Source organism: Bombus pyrosoma, linkage group LG6, assembly GCF_014825855.1.
Source record: "Bombus pyrosoma isolate SC7728 linkage group LG6, ASM1482585v1, whole genome shotgun sequence".
Taxonomy (NCBI): domain Eukaryota; kingdom Metazoa; phylum Arthropoda; class Insecta; order Hymenoptera; family Apidae; genus Bombus; species Bombus pyrosoma.
Genome location: NC_057775.1, coordinates 3,585,835 through 3,604,932, shown reverse-complemented (window position 1 = coordinate 3,604,932; position 19,098 = coordinate 3,585,835). Strand labels below are relative to the sequence as shown.

The following is a 19,098-nucleotide window of genomic DNA, read 5'->3' as shown; positions in this document are numbered from 1 at the left end:
TCTCGCCTAAGAATGAGCGCGGCTCACCGAATGCTCCTTAAATAGTCGCGACGCAATCGCTCGGCTATTCGTGGGAGTTCGTCGTCGCTCGGTATGTTCCGGAGGCGTTCGGGTTCGTGCACGCGGTCCAAACTGGGAACGAAATTTCACGAAGATCCGAACGACATGTATTTTCTTTTGCTTTGGGATCTTTTGCGAAAGGTGCGCTCTTCAGCTAGTGCAAATTATACAAATTAAGTGCTCGTCGAATATTTTAAAGCAATTTTCTAATCCTCGCTACAACATAAATTATCCGAATTGAATTTATTCTTAATCTTGGATAAGATTTAGTCCGTTTAGTCGTTATTCGTAAACGTTTGACAAATAAAACGAAAGAGCAAAGAAAATATAAAGTATCCTTAAAAAATATTAAATATTTGTTAGTTTATTAAGAAACAACGTTTGGGCAGTTATTGATACAACAGCAAGTTGTATGAAATTTTTCTTTAACACGCATGCAACAAAGTGACGGTTGGTTGCCCTATTTTACGATATAACACCAGAATTTCAAGTTTTATATTTTCCAAGAAAAACAGGATCTCCTACATAAACCGGCATGTAAGGTAGCAAGTTATTCATACGTGCACACGACGTACAAAGTTTCCGAATAAATATGTGATCTAAGAAGAATCGGTGGGCGTCTATAGGTTATGATTTCGCACATAGCTCGAACGATTGTGTTTTATACGAGAAACGATGACTAATACGTGACCATACGATCATTTCCTTATTGATTGTCTTTAGATCGGAGACGTGTATATCCGCATAGAAGATTTTATTTCTATTGGTGTCGAATTTCTAGAAAATTTTTATTCGTCGTCGTTATATAAAAACACTTTTTTAATGTCATTTCTTACGTTTGCAATGTTATAGAATGGATCTTTTAACGATTTATGCCACGGCCGTAAAATTATACGCGTTAACGTGGGATATTCGCGGATGATCCGATTTTCACGATATTAATTGGCTAATTAAATTACATGGTGCATCAAGAGGTTTTCCAAAGTCAACGATGCCTGTAAAAACGTCAGGACGTCAATTACCATGTCGACCCAGTTATGCAGTCTTGTCTTCTGGTAAATTTGCTCGTACTGCACGCAGTAGCTGTACTTAACGACATTCTACCGATGAACATATTTTGCACACTTGTCATCAAATATCTATTGTTGCAGCTTGTTACATTTCACGGCCGATTAAAATTAAGGAGCAAGGGTGATATCTATTCCCATTATCTACAACAAAACCACGCAACTTTCACGAAGAGTCTAAACTAAATTTTTATACCTAAAATAATGGAAGTAACGTTGCTGTAGATATTATCAATTATTTTTAACACACGGTAGGCGATGTAAAATATTCCCAGTCATTTTCGTAAGAACAGAAGGACTTCCTAGTAGAAAATCCTATTCAAGTACAAGAAACAAATTCGTCTTTATTCTCAACAGTTGCCAAAACACCATCTCGCATCAATTTGTACCTATGACTCATTTCGCGTTATATAAATTTAAATCATCCGTATAAATTCGCTAATTCGCTATTCTAATAGCTATTATTTTTAGTTATGATTAATAGCCCAAGTAGGTATAAAATTTGACGCAAAGCCTCGTAATCGTATCGCGCGTGACGATCATTCGCATTTCGTTTCGGATCGTTCGTTCTTTCTAGATTCTTGTTAATCACGCGTGAACATTCAGGTGTTCTAATTTGAACAGGCGTACCAGAGAGGCACGAAGGCCGCGGTTACTACGCAACTTTCTGTGTACGTCTGGTGGAACTGCGTGATATTTTTTTTTCGTGGAGTTAAATCACGCAGGCAAATGATGCTGACCGCTATTTTCACGCGTTGCACCGCGTCATACGCACTGAACTGAATGGACCGACGCGTCACGACGCCTTCTTATTGTTCATAAATAGTCCTGCCTGCGGCTTCGCACTCGTCCACGATCTCTTATGAATCAAACTATGTGGAATGTTTTCTCGAGATCCATCGAGTGACGAGGAGTGCAGTTGATTTGCGCGGCAGCCATAGCCACGGACGAAAACGTAGGAGGAAAACTGAATCACGCTCTACTCGGCCAAACCGGGTGAATAACAACCCTCGTCCGTATCGAATCGCGTGCATGAATAATCTCCGCAGGAAATTGGCGAAAAATCCTAACGGAGGATGCGATTGAATTTGAACGTGCGTCCGTGAAAATTTCTAAACATTTCCCCATACCTATAAAAGAATCCCGTTACTCTTATCCTTATTAGAAATTCCAGGCTTGATTACCGGCGAATGAGATAAATAAATAGAGAACGTGCAACCAGGCATCTCTTTGGCTGCACCTCGTGCAAAGATCGAAAATTTCAAAATGGTTTAGCAGAGTGAACAAGATGGTCGACAAAGACGATCTCTTTTCAGTCTCCGATCGACTTTTAGCCTGCAATAGTCGTGAGATGAAAAAATCTACGAACAGCAGCGTTAAAATGTAAACGAAATTAAACGACGGTGAGGACGTAAAAGCACATAGAAGAGAGCGGAGAAGACCGGTGTTGATGACGAAGTGTGTCAATGTCAAATTGTTCGAGCCTCCAGACGATATTTCAGGCTTCTCTTACAGAGAACGAATCGTCAATCTTTTCGTCCGTGTTTCTCTCAAACGTTCACCGAATTCTTAAGTTTCTCGTCGGTCTTGCGTGGGAGAACGTGGTTAACATGACGTCACCTATGTGGAGGTTTTACTGATCGATAAAACGCGTCACAATCGTCGCTAATATGGATTGGTCTTACGTCCATTCGTTACGTAGCGAATTGTCGCTGTACATGTTGCTCAATCCCGAGGTATGACAATGGATGCAACAAGACGAAAACATCTTATTCTTAACTGTTTCTACCGAATTTAAACGATTGCTCCATCTTCCCGATCTTATTTGTTTTTTAGGTCATTATGTTGGAAGCGTCGTTTCGATTTCACCATTTTTGGACAAATCCGTTATACAACAGCATCGAATAGGGATTACTGGGGAACTAAGAAAATGAAATTTTCATATATATATATATATATATATATATATATAATGTATATATAATGTGTATATATATATATATATACATTGGATTGTTAATAGAAAATTTTTACACTGACTCGTTTGGTATCCCCTGAAAGAAGAGTCATAAAGTTTCAGTAGCCTGTATAACGTTAACTACGATTAAATGAAATTTATTTACTTTCGCTTTGAAGAGGATTTTTTTACTCGAATAATAGGAAATATGTATAGAATCCTAAGAATAGATTAAAACAGGAAACGAGCACGTCTCGTAACTTTCCTTCGAAAAACGATTTTTACCACGCATTTAAAAGAGCCAATTTCTTAAGCTTCCAGCTTATGTCGAAATTGAGTTACTCGTGCAATACAATTCGTTGAATAATTACATTGTTATGCCAGACAAGGAGACAGAAGCGAAACAGCTTGCCAGGCAATTATATGTAGCGTGGCATGCAGAAGAAAACAACTAAACGGAGGTTGTAGAAAAGATAGTACATACTATACATACACCTCTTCGACACCGCTGACTATTAATAGCTGGCAAAGTCCTACAGAGAGCCATATCCGAGGCCAGATTCGATCCAAGAAATTCTGTAATCGTTCGACCCTTTCGACCGTCATTCTTCCACCATTCAATGTCGAGGGTACCGCGCGAATTTTCTTCGCCTTTCTCCGCGCCAATTTCCCCCGATATCATAAAGAACCGGAGAACGGAAGCCAACGGAAACCAAAAGTTTCAAAGATTGATTGAAAAACTTTTGAGAAGCGATAAACGACTCTGTGGGCGTATCTTAAATTTTGCATAAACACATCTAGAAAATGGTCTGTCTCGTTAATTTCCTAGTTTTTAGCACAACAAGGATAAACTAAAGTTCCATTACGTTAACTAATGTTAATTAATGTTACACGAGCAAACAAAGAGAGGACCGTTCTTTGTTCTAGACGCTCGCGCGGCTGGATTACAAATAATTTGTTGGAGTGGACAGTCGGTGTTGATAACACAACCGGCATGGTAAAAGATAATTTCATTCAATACTTCGGTAGCAAACAGGCAATGAGCAGTTAATAGTCATTTGTACTTGGCTTACTTAGAACGATTGAATGAGGAGGTTAACTTGACTGGTGTCGTCGTACGACGACTTCGCATCGCCACTACTGACTTGAGTACAAATGGGGACTGAGGTTAACGCGCCATGATGTCACTCTCTGATATCATAGTGTCCATCTTTTATTCAGTAAAATTGCCGAGCCTTCGACCAGATTGTCCCCCCCAATTTCAATCTCCACGATAATTCAATAGCACGTGTATATCGTCGGCACGTGTGACGTGACATACTGTATATCCTATACACGATACATCGTATGTACAACTAACGAAACACTCAATTACATTTAATGTTTAATAATATTACGTACATGATATTATGCCTAATGTACCATTACAGTTGGAAGAAAATGTCAAGGGAAATTGTAAATAAAACAACTATAATATAACGCCAGACGAGTTTACCATATCAGGAAGGATAAATATTATAGCGCCGAATTTTCAACCATTTCTTTGCAAACTTGTGAAACTTGATCCTAACCGGTTTGTTGTAACATTCGCGCTACGTGGATTTGCAATACGATCCGGCTGCAACTACTTATAGCATTCACGCACGTTTGTATTTGCTATATACACGATCTATAGCTCAAATGAATTTTTAGTGCTTAAATTCTCGGCGCTCTGTATTTGCGCACAAACGTACCTATTACATCAGACATCTAAATATTATTATTAATGAAGCACGGTAGCATAGAGGATAACTTTTTTCTTTTTCTTTTAAACCGTTTATTTATATAGATCGCATTAACAATGTCATATTTGATATCGATGGTCGATGGTCATCCTTCATTTTGCTACACGTGCGTGAAAACAATGTTAGTACACGCGAATAAATGTAGCCATATGGCCAATGTCACTGCCACGAATAAACTGACAATATGTAATGCGATGACAAGTGCCCGTAATATACTCAGCCGATTGTGCAAGAGTAATTTCTTTGTAATTTGCTTTTCTTAGTACACTTTGATATTACAATTTTTCCATTGAAACCTTCCACACTGACAAGCAAATAAGTCATAATTAATATTTCATTCAGCTGTATCTACTAAACAATGACAATGTAAATAAGTCTGTGAGAAATATAAATACAACGTTATTACTTCTTAGTATATTTTTACTTTAACCATGAATAGAAGTTTATTTTAAGTCACCAACACCTATCCAACTTTGCATTTACCTTCTGTCGACATATTAAACGATATTACTCAATAGTATAACACGTATTCATGTGCGTAACGATAATGCACGAACGTTTACGAATGAACGTAAAGTAACAGCCTGTTTTCCTCAAGAAAATACATTCTAATGATTATTCGATACACATCGTATCGAAGGAAAATATTTCCCTTTGAATTGTCGTCGGTTAACGCGCCCGCCTAATCGATCTCAAGTCCCCCTTGCGTCTACTGTCGCAACTAAGTTAGCATCTCGTGAAGCTTGTCACAATCATGAAGACTCATGAAAAAGGTGTTTCTAATAAAAAACAATCAGAATATGTAAGCAATGGAAAAAAGCCATTTAACAAAAAGAACTATAGGCTACAGAAGTACAGTAATAAATACAAAGGTACGTCCGTGAGACTATCGAGTAATCTAGTATACGAGTAATCGAGTAATACGTATAGGTTAAGTTCAAATATCATTAGGAATATTATTCTCACTTTTTAATTGTACTATATATTGCAGTTAATCAATGGGAGCAACGCAGGAAGAAGGCTGTTTTACGAGGATTTTACAAGGAAATTGGCAAGGACCAGCAACAAAATCTAAAGAAATTCGCTTTCAAAGCTAATGATCAAAATGATCACGAGTATGTATACTCATTACATTTTATATAGGAAACAACAGCTATAAAATTCATATTGATCCTCAAAGGTAATTTCTGTTTGTTCGAAGGAAACGACAGAGAAAGATGAGCACGTTTCATAGAGCAAAACAGGAATTTCTCGATAAAAGGAATGAAAAGAGGAAGCAAGAGGAGGAAGCTTCCCGAGTGAAAGCAGAAAGAGAGGAAGCGCTGAAAAGGTATAAAGAGAAAAGAATGCAAACGTACAAACAACTTTCGAGGAAAACAAGAAAAGGACAACCTGTTATGAATGTTAGGTTAGAAATGTTACTTGAGAAGATACAGCAGCAGATGGGACAATGATATCGTACATTTTTAAAAATGTAAATGATCTCTGAAGTTGATATATTGTAAATACATTTTTTTATTTAAGAAATATACATGCAATAATAAACAAATTTTCAATAAATACCTTCCCGTAAACTGAACTTCGTTTAATATGCTTTTAATTAAATCAAAGTTTGACGACATAGATTGATTCAATTTAACGTATTAATTGCATGATAGAAGGAACATTGGGAGCTTTTTAGTTTCCAAAACCTCTCACTATTTTACAATTATATTTTGGAATAAAATTTTTATCGTATGATCTTATTATTTACAGTACAGAGTTATTAGACTTTATAAAATCTTCTCTTTGTATGTTACTAAGAAACGTCAAAATGACCGTAAAAATTGAAATATCGAGTATTCGATTGTTAAACGAATATTAACAATACGCAATGGATCACGATATGATAACAATAATTAAAATTTGTCTCATACGTTATGAACAATGACATAATCGTATAAAAAGCGATCGATGAAATAGCAGCAGATTTGAAATACGAATTTACCCGCGCAATGTCGAAAGCGCAGGCCTAGTGGCATTTGACGGGTAGCCGTCAGCTAGTCAGCGGTTGCAAATGGCGACAGCCACGAAATCTCTGGCACCGACTCGCGAATAGTTTCACGCCTACCGAGTACTACGTGACAGAGCTGTGCGTGAACGTTACCCTAACCCAGATTGGTATGTACTTAAAACTGATCCAATAACCAAGAAGATGCGTAGCAGATAACCTTTTCCTCAGAAAACATAAGTCGCACTGGTTGCATTTGCCATCAGTACGACAGGTCATCGGAGGCAGAAAGCCATCGTTCGATCTATTTATCCGTTTCCAAATATTCTTTTTTCCTGCTCGATCCATACACGTTGAATTATTCGGTGATTCCTTCGTTAATGTTGCTACAATCTTTCAACTTAATGTCGGAAGTTTTCGCGTAATGCGAACCACTATCAACGTTTCCATCACACCGCTGTCAAAGAGCGTTTGCCGTCGGAATCTAGGACGCGTTACCGGCTTAATCGCTCGATTTTTCTCTCGAGCGTCAGAGTAGACGCTGCATTATTTCGCACAACTTGCCCTTTCAATTCCCAACGTTCATGTAATATGCTAGTTTCATTCGCTAATATCGAACGTATATCTAACATGGGGAATTCTTCTTTAAAGTTATTTGAAGAGACCAAGGGGCTCGTTGGTTCGAGTACACTTAATCAACGAACATCGTTTAAATCACTTTCTTGAGCCTCCCCCTATGCATGTCTATTGCATGTCGTCAAATAACAACATATATTTGCGAGTTTACAATTAGCTTCCCATAAATTATCCCATAAGCAGTGATATGAAGAATTCCATTCATCTTTTTGCATATTTATTTTAATATCACATATCTCTATCTATGTTTATTAAACACCATTTTATAACTACATATACCCCTCTGTAATCCAAAAAATATCCTGGCATATATTTCCTTATAAACATTTATGTAATTGAAATGTTTAATTGTTGTAAAAAATAGCTTGTAGATAGATGTTAACATGTGTTTTCGTGTTAACATAATTTTGTAAATTAAAATCATGTTTCTCAGGGATATGAGTACAAATTTCTTTCATTGTATTTTATTTCACAGGTGGTTTTAAATAGAAGAAGACAAGATGCCGGCTGTGAGAGGAGATGGCATGCGTGGGCTGGCTGTATTCATTTCTGATATTAGAAATTGTGAGCTAAAACACTTTTCTTGTTATTTATACGTCTTTAAATGATACTTTTAAAAAATGTATTAACTTGCATCTTACATTAGACCTAAGTAGACACTCGCGTGTATTATGCTATCAGATAAAAAAGAAAACTCGTTAACTTTTGGATCATTGAAATTTTGACCCATGTTTCGCTAAGAGATATGATGCCATTGAAACAGACGTGACACATAGAGTATTTAAGGCAGTGAAGAGTAGGAGACAGGGGGCGGAGTTCTGATATAGCCATATCTTTCTGATATAGCTTGTGCTCCAGACACTCATATGTAATACTTGGCATAATAGAGTAAATGAATATTAAAACTAACACTTCCAGCTACCTTGAGAAATCTTTATAGACATGAATAGAATGTAAATTAACGTATGGGTTAACTATATGATCCTTATATTATATATAATGCAATAAATAATTATATAAGAAGTAGGATACGAAATTGACTCTTATAGGACAAATCAATACATCTGTACTTTGACGCCAGTCCAAGTGGCATGCAGCCATTATAGTTTTCTATAAAAACAATGACAAATGTGTAGTTATATACGCGCGCGCTCTCGTGTGTGTGTGTGTGTGTGTGTGTGTGTGTGTGTGTGTGTGTGCGTGCGCGTAAATGCGTGTCATCAATAATTCCATATTCACAGAAATGATCTGCAAAAGGATTAAAAAAATTATTAATCACTTTGTTCTGTTTTGCTTATTCTATTAGGTAAAAGCAAAGAGGCGGAAATAAAAAGAATAAACAAAGAGTTGGCAAATATTCGTAGTAAATTCAAAGGAGATAAGACACTTGACGGTTATCAAAAAAAGAAATATGTTTGCAAGCTACTTTTTATTTTCCTGCTTGGTCATGACATTGACTTTGGACATATGGAGGCTGTTAATCTACTTTCATCTAACAAATATTCAGAGAAACAAATTGTAAGCGTTCAGATCTATTGAAATGAATAATGCACACATAAATTATGTTGATGCTGAAGTTTAATTTTATGCAACTATTACTACCACTTTTAGGGCTACCTTTTCATATCAGTTTTAGTAAATACAAACAGTGATCTCATTAAATTAATAATTCAAAGTATAAAGAATGATCTTGCATCACGAAATCCCATTCATGTAAATCTTGCATTGCAATGTATTGCTAATATTGGTAGTAAAGAAATGGCAGAGGCATTTGGCAATGAAATACCAAAACTACTCGTTTCCGGGTATGTAGCTGAAGTAATTAATATTTCATACCCCTTAACTATTTATTCAAAGAAAGGAAAAATAATTGTAAATAATTTTTTATTTTAGAGATACTATGGATGTTGTGAAACAAAGTGCAGCACTGTGTTTATTACGGTTATTGCGTACTGCACCGGATGTTGTCCCTGGTGGAGAATGGACCTCGCGCATAGTTCACCTTTTAAATGACCAACATCTCGGTGTTGTTACCGCAGCTGCATCTTTAATAGATGCTCTTGTAAAAAGAAATCCGGACGAATACAAAGGATGCGTTAGTTTAGCAGTTTCAAGATTGAGCAGGGTATGGCATAGCTCGTTAATCCAGTCAATGGTTAGATGTTAGTTTGTTTATTTTTACTCTACGTCAATAGATCGTGACATCGAGCTACACGGACCTACAGGATTATACATATTACTTTGTGCCAGCGCCATGGCTCTCTATTAAACTTTTACGATTACTACAGAATTACACACCACCTGGTAAATTATCTTTATTCAAATTGTATAATATATTAAGGTAGCCACAGCAATAATTTTATTGTATTTGTTACTTTCTAACAGCTGAAGATCCAGGTGTCAGGGGTAGATTAAACGAATGTTTAGAAACTATATTAAACAAAGCTCAAGAACCGCCAAAATCAAAGAAGGTGCAGCACTCGAATGCTAAGAACGCTGTATTATTCGAGGCCATTAGTTTAATTATTCATAACGACAGTGAACTGCCTTTGTCGGTTCGAGCGTGCAATCAACTCGGTCAGTTTCTATCCAATCGTGAAACTAATCTTCGTTACTTAGCACTCGAATCCATGTGCCATTTGGCTACATCAGAGCTTTCACACGAAGCCGTGAAAAAACATCAAGAAGTTGTCATTCTTTCTATGAAAATGGAAAAGGACGTATCTGTTAGACAACAGGCTGTTGATCTTTTGTATGCTATGTGTGATAAAAGCAATGCGGAAGAAATAGTACAAGAAATGTTGAACTACCTCGAAACTGCTGACTATTCTATTAGAGAAGAAATGGTTCTTAAAGTCGCGATTCTAGCCGAAAAATATGCTACCGATTATACTTGGTACGTTGACGTTATTCTAAATCTCATTAGGATAGCTGGTGATTATGTTTCGGAAGAAGTATGGTACAGAGTTATCCAGATTGTTATCAATAGAGACGACGTGCAAGGATATGCGGCAAAGACTGTTTTCGAGGTAGATAACGCACAATTGTATATATATATATATATATATATCTTTTTCATTTAAATAGTCTGTTATAAATAATATATTAAATATATGTGATATTTGTTAGGCCTTACAAGCACCAGCTTGCCACGAAAATATGGTTAAAGTTGGTGGTTACATACTTGGGGAGTTTGGAAATCTCATTGCTGGTGATCAGCGCTCTTCTCCAGCTGTTCAATTTCAATTATTACATTCCAAAGTAAGTTCTACAAACTCTTACATATTCAAACATTTCATATTTAATATATTAATGCCGTTTCTTCTCCTTTTCTTTTTTCTCTGCTTAATTTTTCAGTATCACTTATGTTCTCCAATGACCCGAGCGTTGCTACTTTCAACCTATATCAAATTTGTTAATCTGTTTCCTGAAATGAGAAGTCAAATTCAAGATGTTTTTAGACAACACAGTAACTTACGTAGCGCCGATGCAGAATTACAACAAAGAGCTTCGGAGTATCTTCAGCTAAGCATTATCGCCTCTAGCGATGTTTTGGTAAATAACAAGTCCAATTCAAATTAATTTTAATTAGCGTATCGCCGTTCCAGTACAACAATGACGCAACTGTAAAAAAAAATTATTTTTCAGTTAATGAAGAAAATCGATTTCATTTAATAAAATTTGTAATTAAATAACGAAGCGAATGTTTCATAATGTTGCGATAAACAATATTGTTTGCATTCTATCTCTACGAAGTGCGATAGACAAAAACATATATTTCAATAACTACGTTACTGCCAACCATTGGCTAAGAATGTTTGGAAAATTACGAAACTTTCATAATGGAGAGATTAGATATGTTTAATACTAGATTTTTATTACACTGAAACGGCGATATTTATAATTGTATACGATATGAAAGTGTATGTGATCCCAGCAATGTTGGCGAATATTTGTAATTCTCCTTATAGGCTACAGTATTAGAAGAAATGCCAGCATTCCCAGAAAGAGAATCTTCTATTCTCGCCGTTTTGAAAAGGAAAAAGCCAGGACGAGTTCCCGAGAATGAGATTAGAGAAAGTAAAAGTCCTGCACCAAATGCTAATCATCACGCGGAAGCGCCCGCCAGTGCCACAGGAACTGTTAATAATACCTCGGCAGATTTATTAAGCCTTTCTACACCGCCGTCTTCTCAACCAACTAGCAATACAGGAGTTTTACTCGATGTACTGGGTGATATTTATAATATGCCAAACAAAGTTGCTACTAATGGCGCCCAAAACACGTATAATCCCAAAAAGTATGTTGATGTAGAAAATATTTAATCAAGAGAAATTTTCGAGAAGGTACTAGACTTTAAAGTGCCTTATGGTGCTATGCCTTACAGATTCGTGTGCAAGAATAACGGCGTATTGTTTGAAAATGACTTAATTCAAATCGGAGTAAAGTCAGAATTCAGACAAAACTTGGGACGTGTCGGTCTTTTTTACGGAAACAAAACTCAGTACGCTCTTCACAGCTTTCAACCTCAACTATCTTGGCCCGAGGAAAATCAACAAAAATTAGCTGTACAAGTAAAGCCAGTCGATCCCGTGTTAGAAGCTGGTGCTCAAATACAACAAATGATTAATGCAGAGTGTATCGACGACTACAGTGGTACGATAAGCTACATAACATTCTAAAACAGATGCCATCAAACTGATGTTATTCACTTTTATATCGTTTGAGAACGGTCTTAAATTTTCTCTTTCCTATATTATAGATGCACCAAGCATGATCATTTCCTTTATTTATAATAACGTGCCACAAAAGATAACAATGAAGTTACCGTTAACGATCAACAAATTCTTCGAGCCTACAGAAATGAACGGAGAATCATTCTTTGCACGGTGGAAAAATCTTGGAGGGTATGTAACTTATCGTATGTAAAATACTTTACTATCGTCATATTGGTTGTTATTTCTTTCAACTATTACATTAAAACCTATTAATTTATTAAATATGACAAAAGTCAGCCGTACGTAATCAAATGATTTTAGAAACTGTTTGACATATTTTTACTATTCAAATAAAAGTTATTTCGTTTAGCAATGCGTTGAAATAATATTATATAATCAACTTACACTTCCACAGAGCCAATCAACAACGTTCACAGAAGATTTTTAAAGCGCAACAGCCAATGGATCTTGCGCAAGTTCGCACGAAACTGCAAGGATTTGGAATGCAATTACTCGATGGTATCGATCCGAATCCTGATAATTTTGTCTGCGCAGGAATAGTACATATGAGGGCACAACAAGTAGGATGTCTCTTACGTTTAGAACCTAATAAACAAGCGCAGGTAACTTTCAAAGCTTCATAGATATTGGATCTCTTAAACCAGGAACTCGATGAGCCAGTTGTTAATGTCGTCTTGTAGATGTTCCGTTTGACAGTACGTTCGAGTAAGGAATCGATGTCAGTAGAGATCTGTGACCTGCTGGTGGACCAATTTTAAATGGCCTAGCAGGCGTGAAGCTAATCTAAGATATGTTAAAACGCCGTGGGAAGACATATCGTGATCACTGAAGGATGTCGTCTCTCGACGTTCAAAAGATATTGATGATTATTTGTTAAGACATATTTGTTGTACGCAAGCTTACACTCGCAACGCGGTCACGAGAACTGAACTCTTGTGTAGGCGAAACATTGTTACCACGTATAATCCTGCGAACAAAGCATAGGATTGCTAAAAATACGATAAAGGCGAATTGTGTACATGAAAAAGAAACAAAAAAAAAAAAAAGAAAAAAAGAAAGCAAAAAAGCTATGCGACATACGATGACTATAATGGACAATATTGGTCCATGAATGAAGGTAACAAGTACAGATATTACCTTTATTTCTTTTTTCTTTCTTTTTTTTTTTTTTTTTTTTTTTTTTTTTCTTTTTAATTTAACATGTGGCTTTAATAAGAAGTTATAATTCGTAACTTATCCAATAATGTGTAGATGCATGCCACGGGTATCCGCAAAAAAAGAAACGGCCAAGAATCACACTGCAAAGCGTTCAGGTTACTAGCATATATTTTTTATAAATGATGTTTATAGTTATCCCTTTCAATGATGAGTATTTTTAATGAGTTTACTGTATCACGCAACTGTGTCGGCTACAGCGATTCTATATTTATTAGCCCGTACTATTGAATTTGTATGCTCGTGGCGCATTCTCATCTATACCTTTAGCTTTCCTTTTTGTATGTACGATCTTTTTCGTGCCGATTTTCGTTTCTTTTTTTGAGATTATTATTGTTGCGCGAGCGAGAGTAGATTTGGACACGATGACAGTAGTTGTATGATATTAGTTGTCTATCGTAGACTTTTCCTTGTATTTTACGGAGCTCAAAATTTCTTTTGTAATTAGTAGATTCGTGATGACCGATACCATCCCGATTCCCTTACCTCTGCTCCGCTTGTTCTCTGGCCCTTCCTTGGTTTTCTGTACCTCATACGTTGACGTATAAAATCCATGGCTGGTTTTATTTTTCGGCTGACAGAGAAGAGCAATTAAATTCACTGAGAAGTAAACGAACAAGAAAAAGAAGAAGTGAAACAATAATCACTAGAAGAATTTTTCTAATCATTTTTAACGAATCTTGTGTGAGATGTATATTTCAGTAGTATATCTTGTACAGATGATATTTACGAATACGTTGGAGATTATTATGTTTTGCGAGTGATAATGGAGAAAAAAACAAACAAATAAAAATAAATATGAAAATAGAGCAGCTGTGACGTTTAAACCGTGTTAGCATTGGGATCACATGCTTCACGATTACTCTGTCTGTTATGGAAATTGTAAAGCTCTAATTAAATTGTATATAAAAAAAAAATTCATTAATTAAATGTGCCAATGACAGGAAGTCATTGCACGAGACACACAGAATCTGTAATTGCAGGCATGACGATCTTGTAATATCGTTCCTTCCTGCTATTTCATTTATATACATATATATATATATATATATATGTATATGCTATATATATATATATATATATATTTCTTCATCATGCGAACACGAGATGTATATTTTTTTTATGTTCGTATATAGCATAAATTTATATTCGAAAGCTTTCTCCTTACTACACCTGTGATTCCCTTTTATCGTTTCCGACTGTGTGTCACGTACGTACTAGCATGAATCGAAAACTCTAGCATGACCTATCAAAAGATCTGTATATAGAACGCGTTTCTAAGGATGCAGTGCTATCAATGTTTCATCTCAACTTTAATGGCTGTTAAGCATGAGAAAGAGTATATCCTAAAAATTTATGGAAGTCGGATAACAATGTATCATAGATCTAGTGAGCCCTAAAAATGTAAGTTCAAAGAACGCTTGCATCCTCAAGAACGTGTTCCTAATATATGCGTACGTTTCATGTCGAAGTTACACAAGCGTTTGATGAATATTTATGAATCAAATGAAACGGGAAACGTTAGATAGAGAAAATAAATTTTTTTATTTAACGCCCAATTTTTTCCCCATTTAATTCAACACTTCGCGCGAAAAATGCTTGTATATTTTTAATTCAAACTTTTTTTTTTGTCGTGACCTTACTACGAACAATTGTTTTACTATTCTATAGTATTTAATTTAAAAACGCGGTACATTAAAAATATATATACCGTGTCCAGCAATAAAATAATTGCATAAAAAAAGCATATATATATATATATATATATGTACCTAAGAGAATTTTACGAGCAACTAGCGAAATTTGCATTTTGTTTTTATTTAGGATAACACGATGACATAATACATACATTATATAAGAAACGAACACATTCCTTACATAAGATAATATAAAGGAAAATTCGTACATATAGTACGTATGTAGAAATACTTTATATTTAAATCAGTTACATGATTTCGAAAATCTATTTTTTAAATTGTGCGTCGCTTCTCAAATATGGAAGCGAAAAGTCGCAGAAGAAGAGAGCAGGATCGAGTTTCGTTATAAGTTACACAAGTTCAAATCAAGTTCTTCGTTTCATAGTTCCTGACGTTCTTGCATCGGTTTTATTCGGTTTTGTAAATATAAATCTGTGACACAAAATGCATCTAGATATTTTCGATCTTTAAACACGAAACAATCTTACGAACGAATAAATGACGCGCATACAATTATTAATCGATTGATAATAGAGTAATCGCCCAGTCATGGATTTGTTGAGAGATGATTCACATTTAAAAACGATTTAAACGAGGTTCATATGACAACTCCACCATTTTACACGCGTCAGAGTGTTTATCTTCGCAGAAGTGTGAATCATGTTCATCCGATTAAAATGAAATACAAATGATACGTATATATATTATATATATACACGCGTGGATGCATATATCGTATAAATAAAATACACATAATCATATATATATATATATACACACACACTTATATATATACATATATCTATACTTACATATATTTATATACTTATAAGTATATATATGTATATATATATATATATACACATTACGAATTATATTGAGATGTGTGCGGTGACACACGATTGTTGTATTATTACGTTGCGGTGTCCTGATAGAATGGCGATCGTGACATACATATTAATGAAACGCGTTTGTTACAACGCTGCAGAGATTTATTCCGATAAATCGAACATCTGTCTCGTTACTTTTTGCTTCCCGTGTATAGATTTAATGTGGGAGTTCGGTTGTAGAAGAAAACGCAGTCACAAGTTACTAGCGGGTTTGCAATCGATCGCTCGAATCGAACCAAAACCATTCAGCACAGATGCAACGTGCGTACACTATGAAGTCGATCGATGTTACCGTTGCTCACGAGCTTCGGAAAACTGCTTCGTTCAGTACATACCGGAACTAGCGTAAATGTATAGTGTATTTTTCCGTATTTGTAGATCCGTCTCCCATCTGTTGTATAATCCGTGCTCCTTTTATTTATTTATGACCGTGGTATGCAAAAAGTGTAGACTAAGCAACAGACATCGATGGCCTAACGAAAGGCTTTTAATATGCGAATGAATTTTCTAAATAAAGTCGAATATAATTAGAAGAAGTTAACCAACAATCTACTGACAATATCTTGTTGCACTGTAACTATTATCGATTTTCGAACCTGCATTGGAAATTCTGTACGCGAGTATGTGCACTGCATATGGCCGTGAAGGTACATAATCTTGTTCGTTGAAAATTTTGATAGAAATTATCTATTAGCATTTGATGCGTGTATAGAAGAAAAAGACGTAATAATCGCATTTATAAATCATAATTCGTTAAGCCATCGAAAATATTGGTTCTTCGTTTGTCGTTGTTTACTTTAGGATAAGCATAGATCGACGCGCACGGCACAAAGTATGAATACAGGAATTGTTCACACGATTACGAAAGTTCGATCACCGATCAATCAACTGATATGATATTTTGTTGATAAAATGAGATTTCTACATTCGATCTTTACACGAGGAAAACTGTAAAATTCTCAAGTTATTTAACAATTGCGTTTATTTAATTTTCCGTCGACGACAGTAAGATACACTTTATGAGATGAGCCTTTTGTGATCTTTTTGCCAACATCGTTTTATATTGTTTAGCTCTACTTACATGTACGTTTGTAAAATGCTATTGATTTATGCTATTAAACTATACATACATATATACGTAATCTCGTATAAGTGTGCTCTCTCTCGATTATTTGATTGGCTTTGGGTATTAATGTCGCTCGCGCTTAAGTCGAACGTAGCTTCGTTTTATTATTCAAATTGTTGTAGCGAGTTATCGAGGAATCGATAAAATGCCGATGAGAAAATTTCAATTCGACCTTTCGGGAAATATAATTGTATTGATGGTATAAGCTTAGCTTGAATTACGATTTGTGGAATTTTTGAATATTGGAAAACTAAAAAAAAAAAAATTATATTTTAGATTTCTTCTATCATTTGCTTCGTCCATCTGAAAAAGAAAAAGGACGAAGAGTGACTCGTTTGAAGAGTCAAACAACGAACGTGGCAAACAGGATTTTGCTAAAAAATTGTTCAAATTGAATCGTGTGAATGTACTTGCGTACGTTGTCTATCGTGGAGCGCGCGACAATTCGAATATCCTTTCAACGTTTACTAAATTGCATTTGAATATTTCCTTTCGTAGTCTTCACGGCGTAGGAATCGAGATATCTTGCAGGCTTAGCTTAGCGTTCGAAGCTTTCAAGCATCGTGCCAAAAAAAAGAAAAAAGAAAAAAAATATATAATAAAAAACAAAAGAAAAGCAACGCTTTATTCTTCGATTTGAAAGTACGAAAATTTCTACGGGGTCCACATTATGTCAATGAACAAAAATCATACGACTATTTAGAGAGCGTTATAAACTTACTCGGCGATGTTCCGTGAATTGTTGCGTTCGCGATTTATCTTTATGCCTAACTTGAAGAACGTCCTGGAACACGTGGTTCCGCGTTACAGTGTGTTTTTAGCGATAAAACTGATTCGTTTCTCGTTTTTCACATTTTTTACGTAAGAATTGTTCGGTGATATGTGCAGTATGGTTTGCGAAAAATAAAACACAAATCACTCGTTTGCCGCAAGAAAGTGTGTATGTTACGTTGATATAATTTACAAAAATTTCGTTGTATATACCGTACAGCATAGTATTGAGAATTGTCATGATCAAAGAACACAACAGATCTGACAGGACAACAAGTAGCTGAACAGTGAACATTTTCTATGTATTTTCAAAGTTCCTTAGAAGGCTAGATGACATATAGTTGAGGTTATCTTGATTATTACAAATAATTAACATAGTTGAATCGATGCGAGGAATGTTTTATTTGTACTCGTATTGATCCCATTGCAGCATATTTTACAGTAAGTTATTTTTATAGGTAGATTTTACCGCACGAGAATATAACGACGTTGTTTCACATCATTTATAGAGCATTATATTATCGACATCGTCATCGATGTAATGACTCTTGATCACACGAACAAACTTCTTGCAAGGTAACCGAACTTGTCTAGATTTCCTTCGCGTAAACTGTAAACTACGATATGATCCACAATGCAAACGTTCCCCATTGCTACCAATCGACTGAGATCATCTTTACGGGAGAAAGTAAATAAAATGAATAACATTTTTCTAAGATCCGTAGATATATGATGTAAGACTTAGAATCATGTTAATATAACATGGTAGCAGTGAAATAACACAACATCGAGCGAAGTTAGTATCTAACCTGAAATGTTGAATATTCGAATTTCGGCTTTACGGATAAAAGCGAATAGAGAATAAAAAGCTATCGTCGAACAGCACATATGTATATGACCCATATATTGTAGCATTTCGCGAGTAATTAGTTTCATTTTTCTCCGATCATTTCCGATTATCGTGTATATACATCGTAGCGCATCGTGCATAAATAATTCAAATGATAACGATTAATATTTGACGAATCGTATAATACCTGATACGAAATGTTATGTACTTCGTCAAGACGCGACAATAGTTTCACTTCGAGGTTATATCTATATAATCGTATATTTGAGCATCGAAGAAACGTATATACTATATAGGCTCTTTATATGGTTTTTCG

At 35.4% G+C, this 19,098-nt stretch overlaps 2 protein-coding genes and 1 long non-coding RNA gene across 8 annotated transcripts; all 3 read left to right on the top strand.

Annotated features, from left to right (window-relative positions):
- Nucleotides 1-165: 165 nt before the first annotated feature.
- On the top strand, nt 166-5,280 carry LOC122568148. 5 transcript variants are annotated; one of them, XR_006316993.1, is made up of 6 exons: nt 166-392; nt 506-1,115; nt 1,212-2,863; nt 2,964-4,081; nt 4,162-4,429; nt 4,515-5,280. It is a non-coding gene; the product is annotated as an uncharacterized LOC122568148 (long non-coding RNA). The 5 variants fall into 5 exon arrangements; XR_006316994.1 differs by having other exon boundaries at nt 166-597; nt 913-1,115; XR_006316996.1 differs by having other exon boundaries at nt 166-602; nt 913-1,115.
- A 129-nt stretch (nt 5,281-5,409) lies between these two features.
- Nucleotides 5,410-6,447, top strand: LOC122568146 (thyroid transcription factor 1-associated protein 26). Its single transcript, XM_043727543.1, has 3 exons — nt 5,410-5,740; nt 5,860-5,983; nt 6,070-6,447. Exons 1-3 carry the CDS (start codon nt 5,623-5,625, stop codon nt 6,320-6,322), a joined length of 495 nt encoding a protein of 164 aa, XP_043583478.1. The 5' UTR covers nt 5,410-5,622; the 3' UTR covers nt 6,323-6,447.
- Nucleotides 6,448-6,874: 427 nt separating this feature from the next.
- Nucleotides 6,875-17,172, top strand: LOC122568138 (AP-2 complex subunit alpha). 2 transcript variants are annotated; one of them, XR_006316989.1, is made up of 15 exons: nt 6,875-7,028; nt 7,970-8,058; nt 8,801-9,012; nt 9,106-9,299; nt 9,388-9,619; nt 9,690-9,798; nt 9,880-10,523; nt 10,624-10,755; nt 10,852-11,049; nt 11,466-11,794; nt 11,882-12,150; nt 12,257-12,401; nt 12,628-12,835; nt 12,914-13,350; nt 13,485-17,172. XR_006316989.1 is itself a non-coding variant. In XM_043727531.1 (14 exons), the coding sequence occupies exons 2-14, from the start codon at nt 7,995-7,997 to the stop codon at nt 12,989-12,991; spliced, it is 2,814 nt and encodes a 937-aa protein (XP_043583466.1). In that variant the 5' UTR covers nt 6,875-7,028; nt 7,970-7,994; the 3' UTR covers nt 12,992-17,172. The 2 variants fall into 2 exon arrangements, 1 of the variants encoding a protein (XP_043583466.1); XM_043727531.1 differs by having other exon boundaries at nt 12,914-17,172.
- Nucleotides 17,173-19,098: the final 1,926 nt, after the last annotated feature.

Coding starts and splice junctions, on each gene's coding strand:
- LOC122568138 (XM_043727531.1), top strand. CDS start 7,995: ATGCCGGCTGTGAGAGGAGATGGCATGCGTGGGCTGGCTGTATTCATT. Junction 11,050..11,465: donor TCGCCTCTAGCGATGTTTTG/GTAAATAACAAG, acceptor TTCTCCTTATAG/GCTACAGTATTAGAAGAAAT. Junction 11,795..11,881: donor AACACGTATAATCCCAAAAA/GTATGTTGATGT, acceptor TATGCCTTACAG/ATTCGTGTGCAAGAATAACG.
- LOC122568146 (XM_043727543.1), top strand. CDS start 5,623: ATGAAGACTCATGAAAAAGGTGTTTCTAATAAAAAACAATCAGAATAT. Junction 5,741..5,859: donor GTACAGTAATAAATACAAAG/GTACGTCCGTGA, acceptor TATATATTGCAG/TTAATCAATGGGAGCAACGC. Junction 5,984..6,069: donor AATGATCAAAATGATCACGA/GTATGTATACTC, acceptor GTTTGTTCGAAG/GAAACGACAGAGAAAGATGA.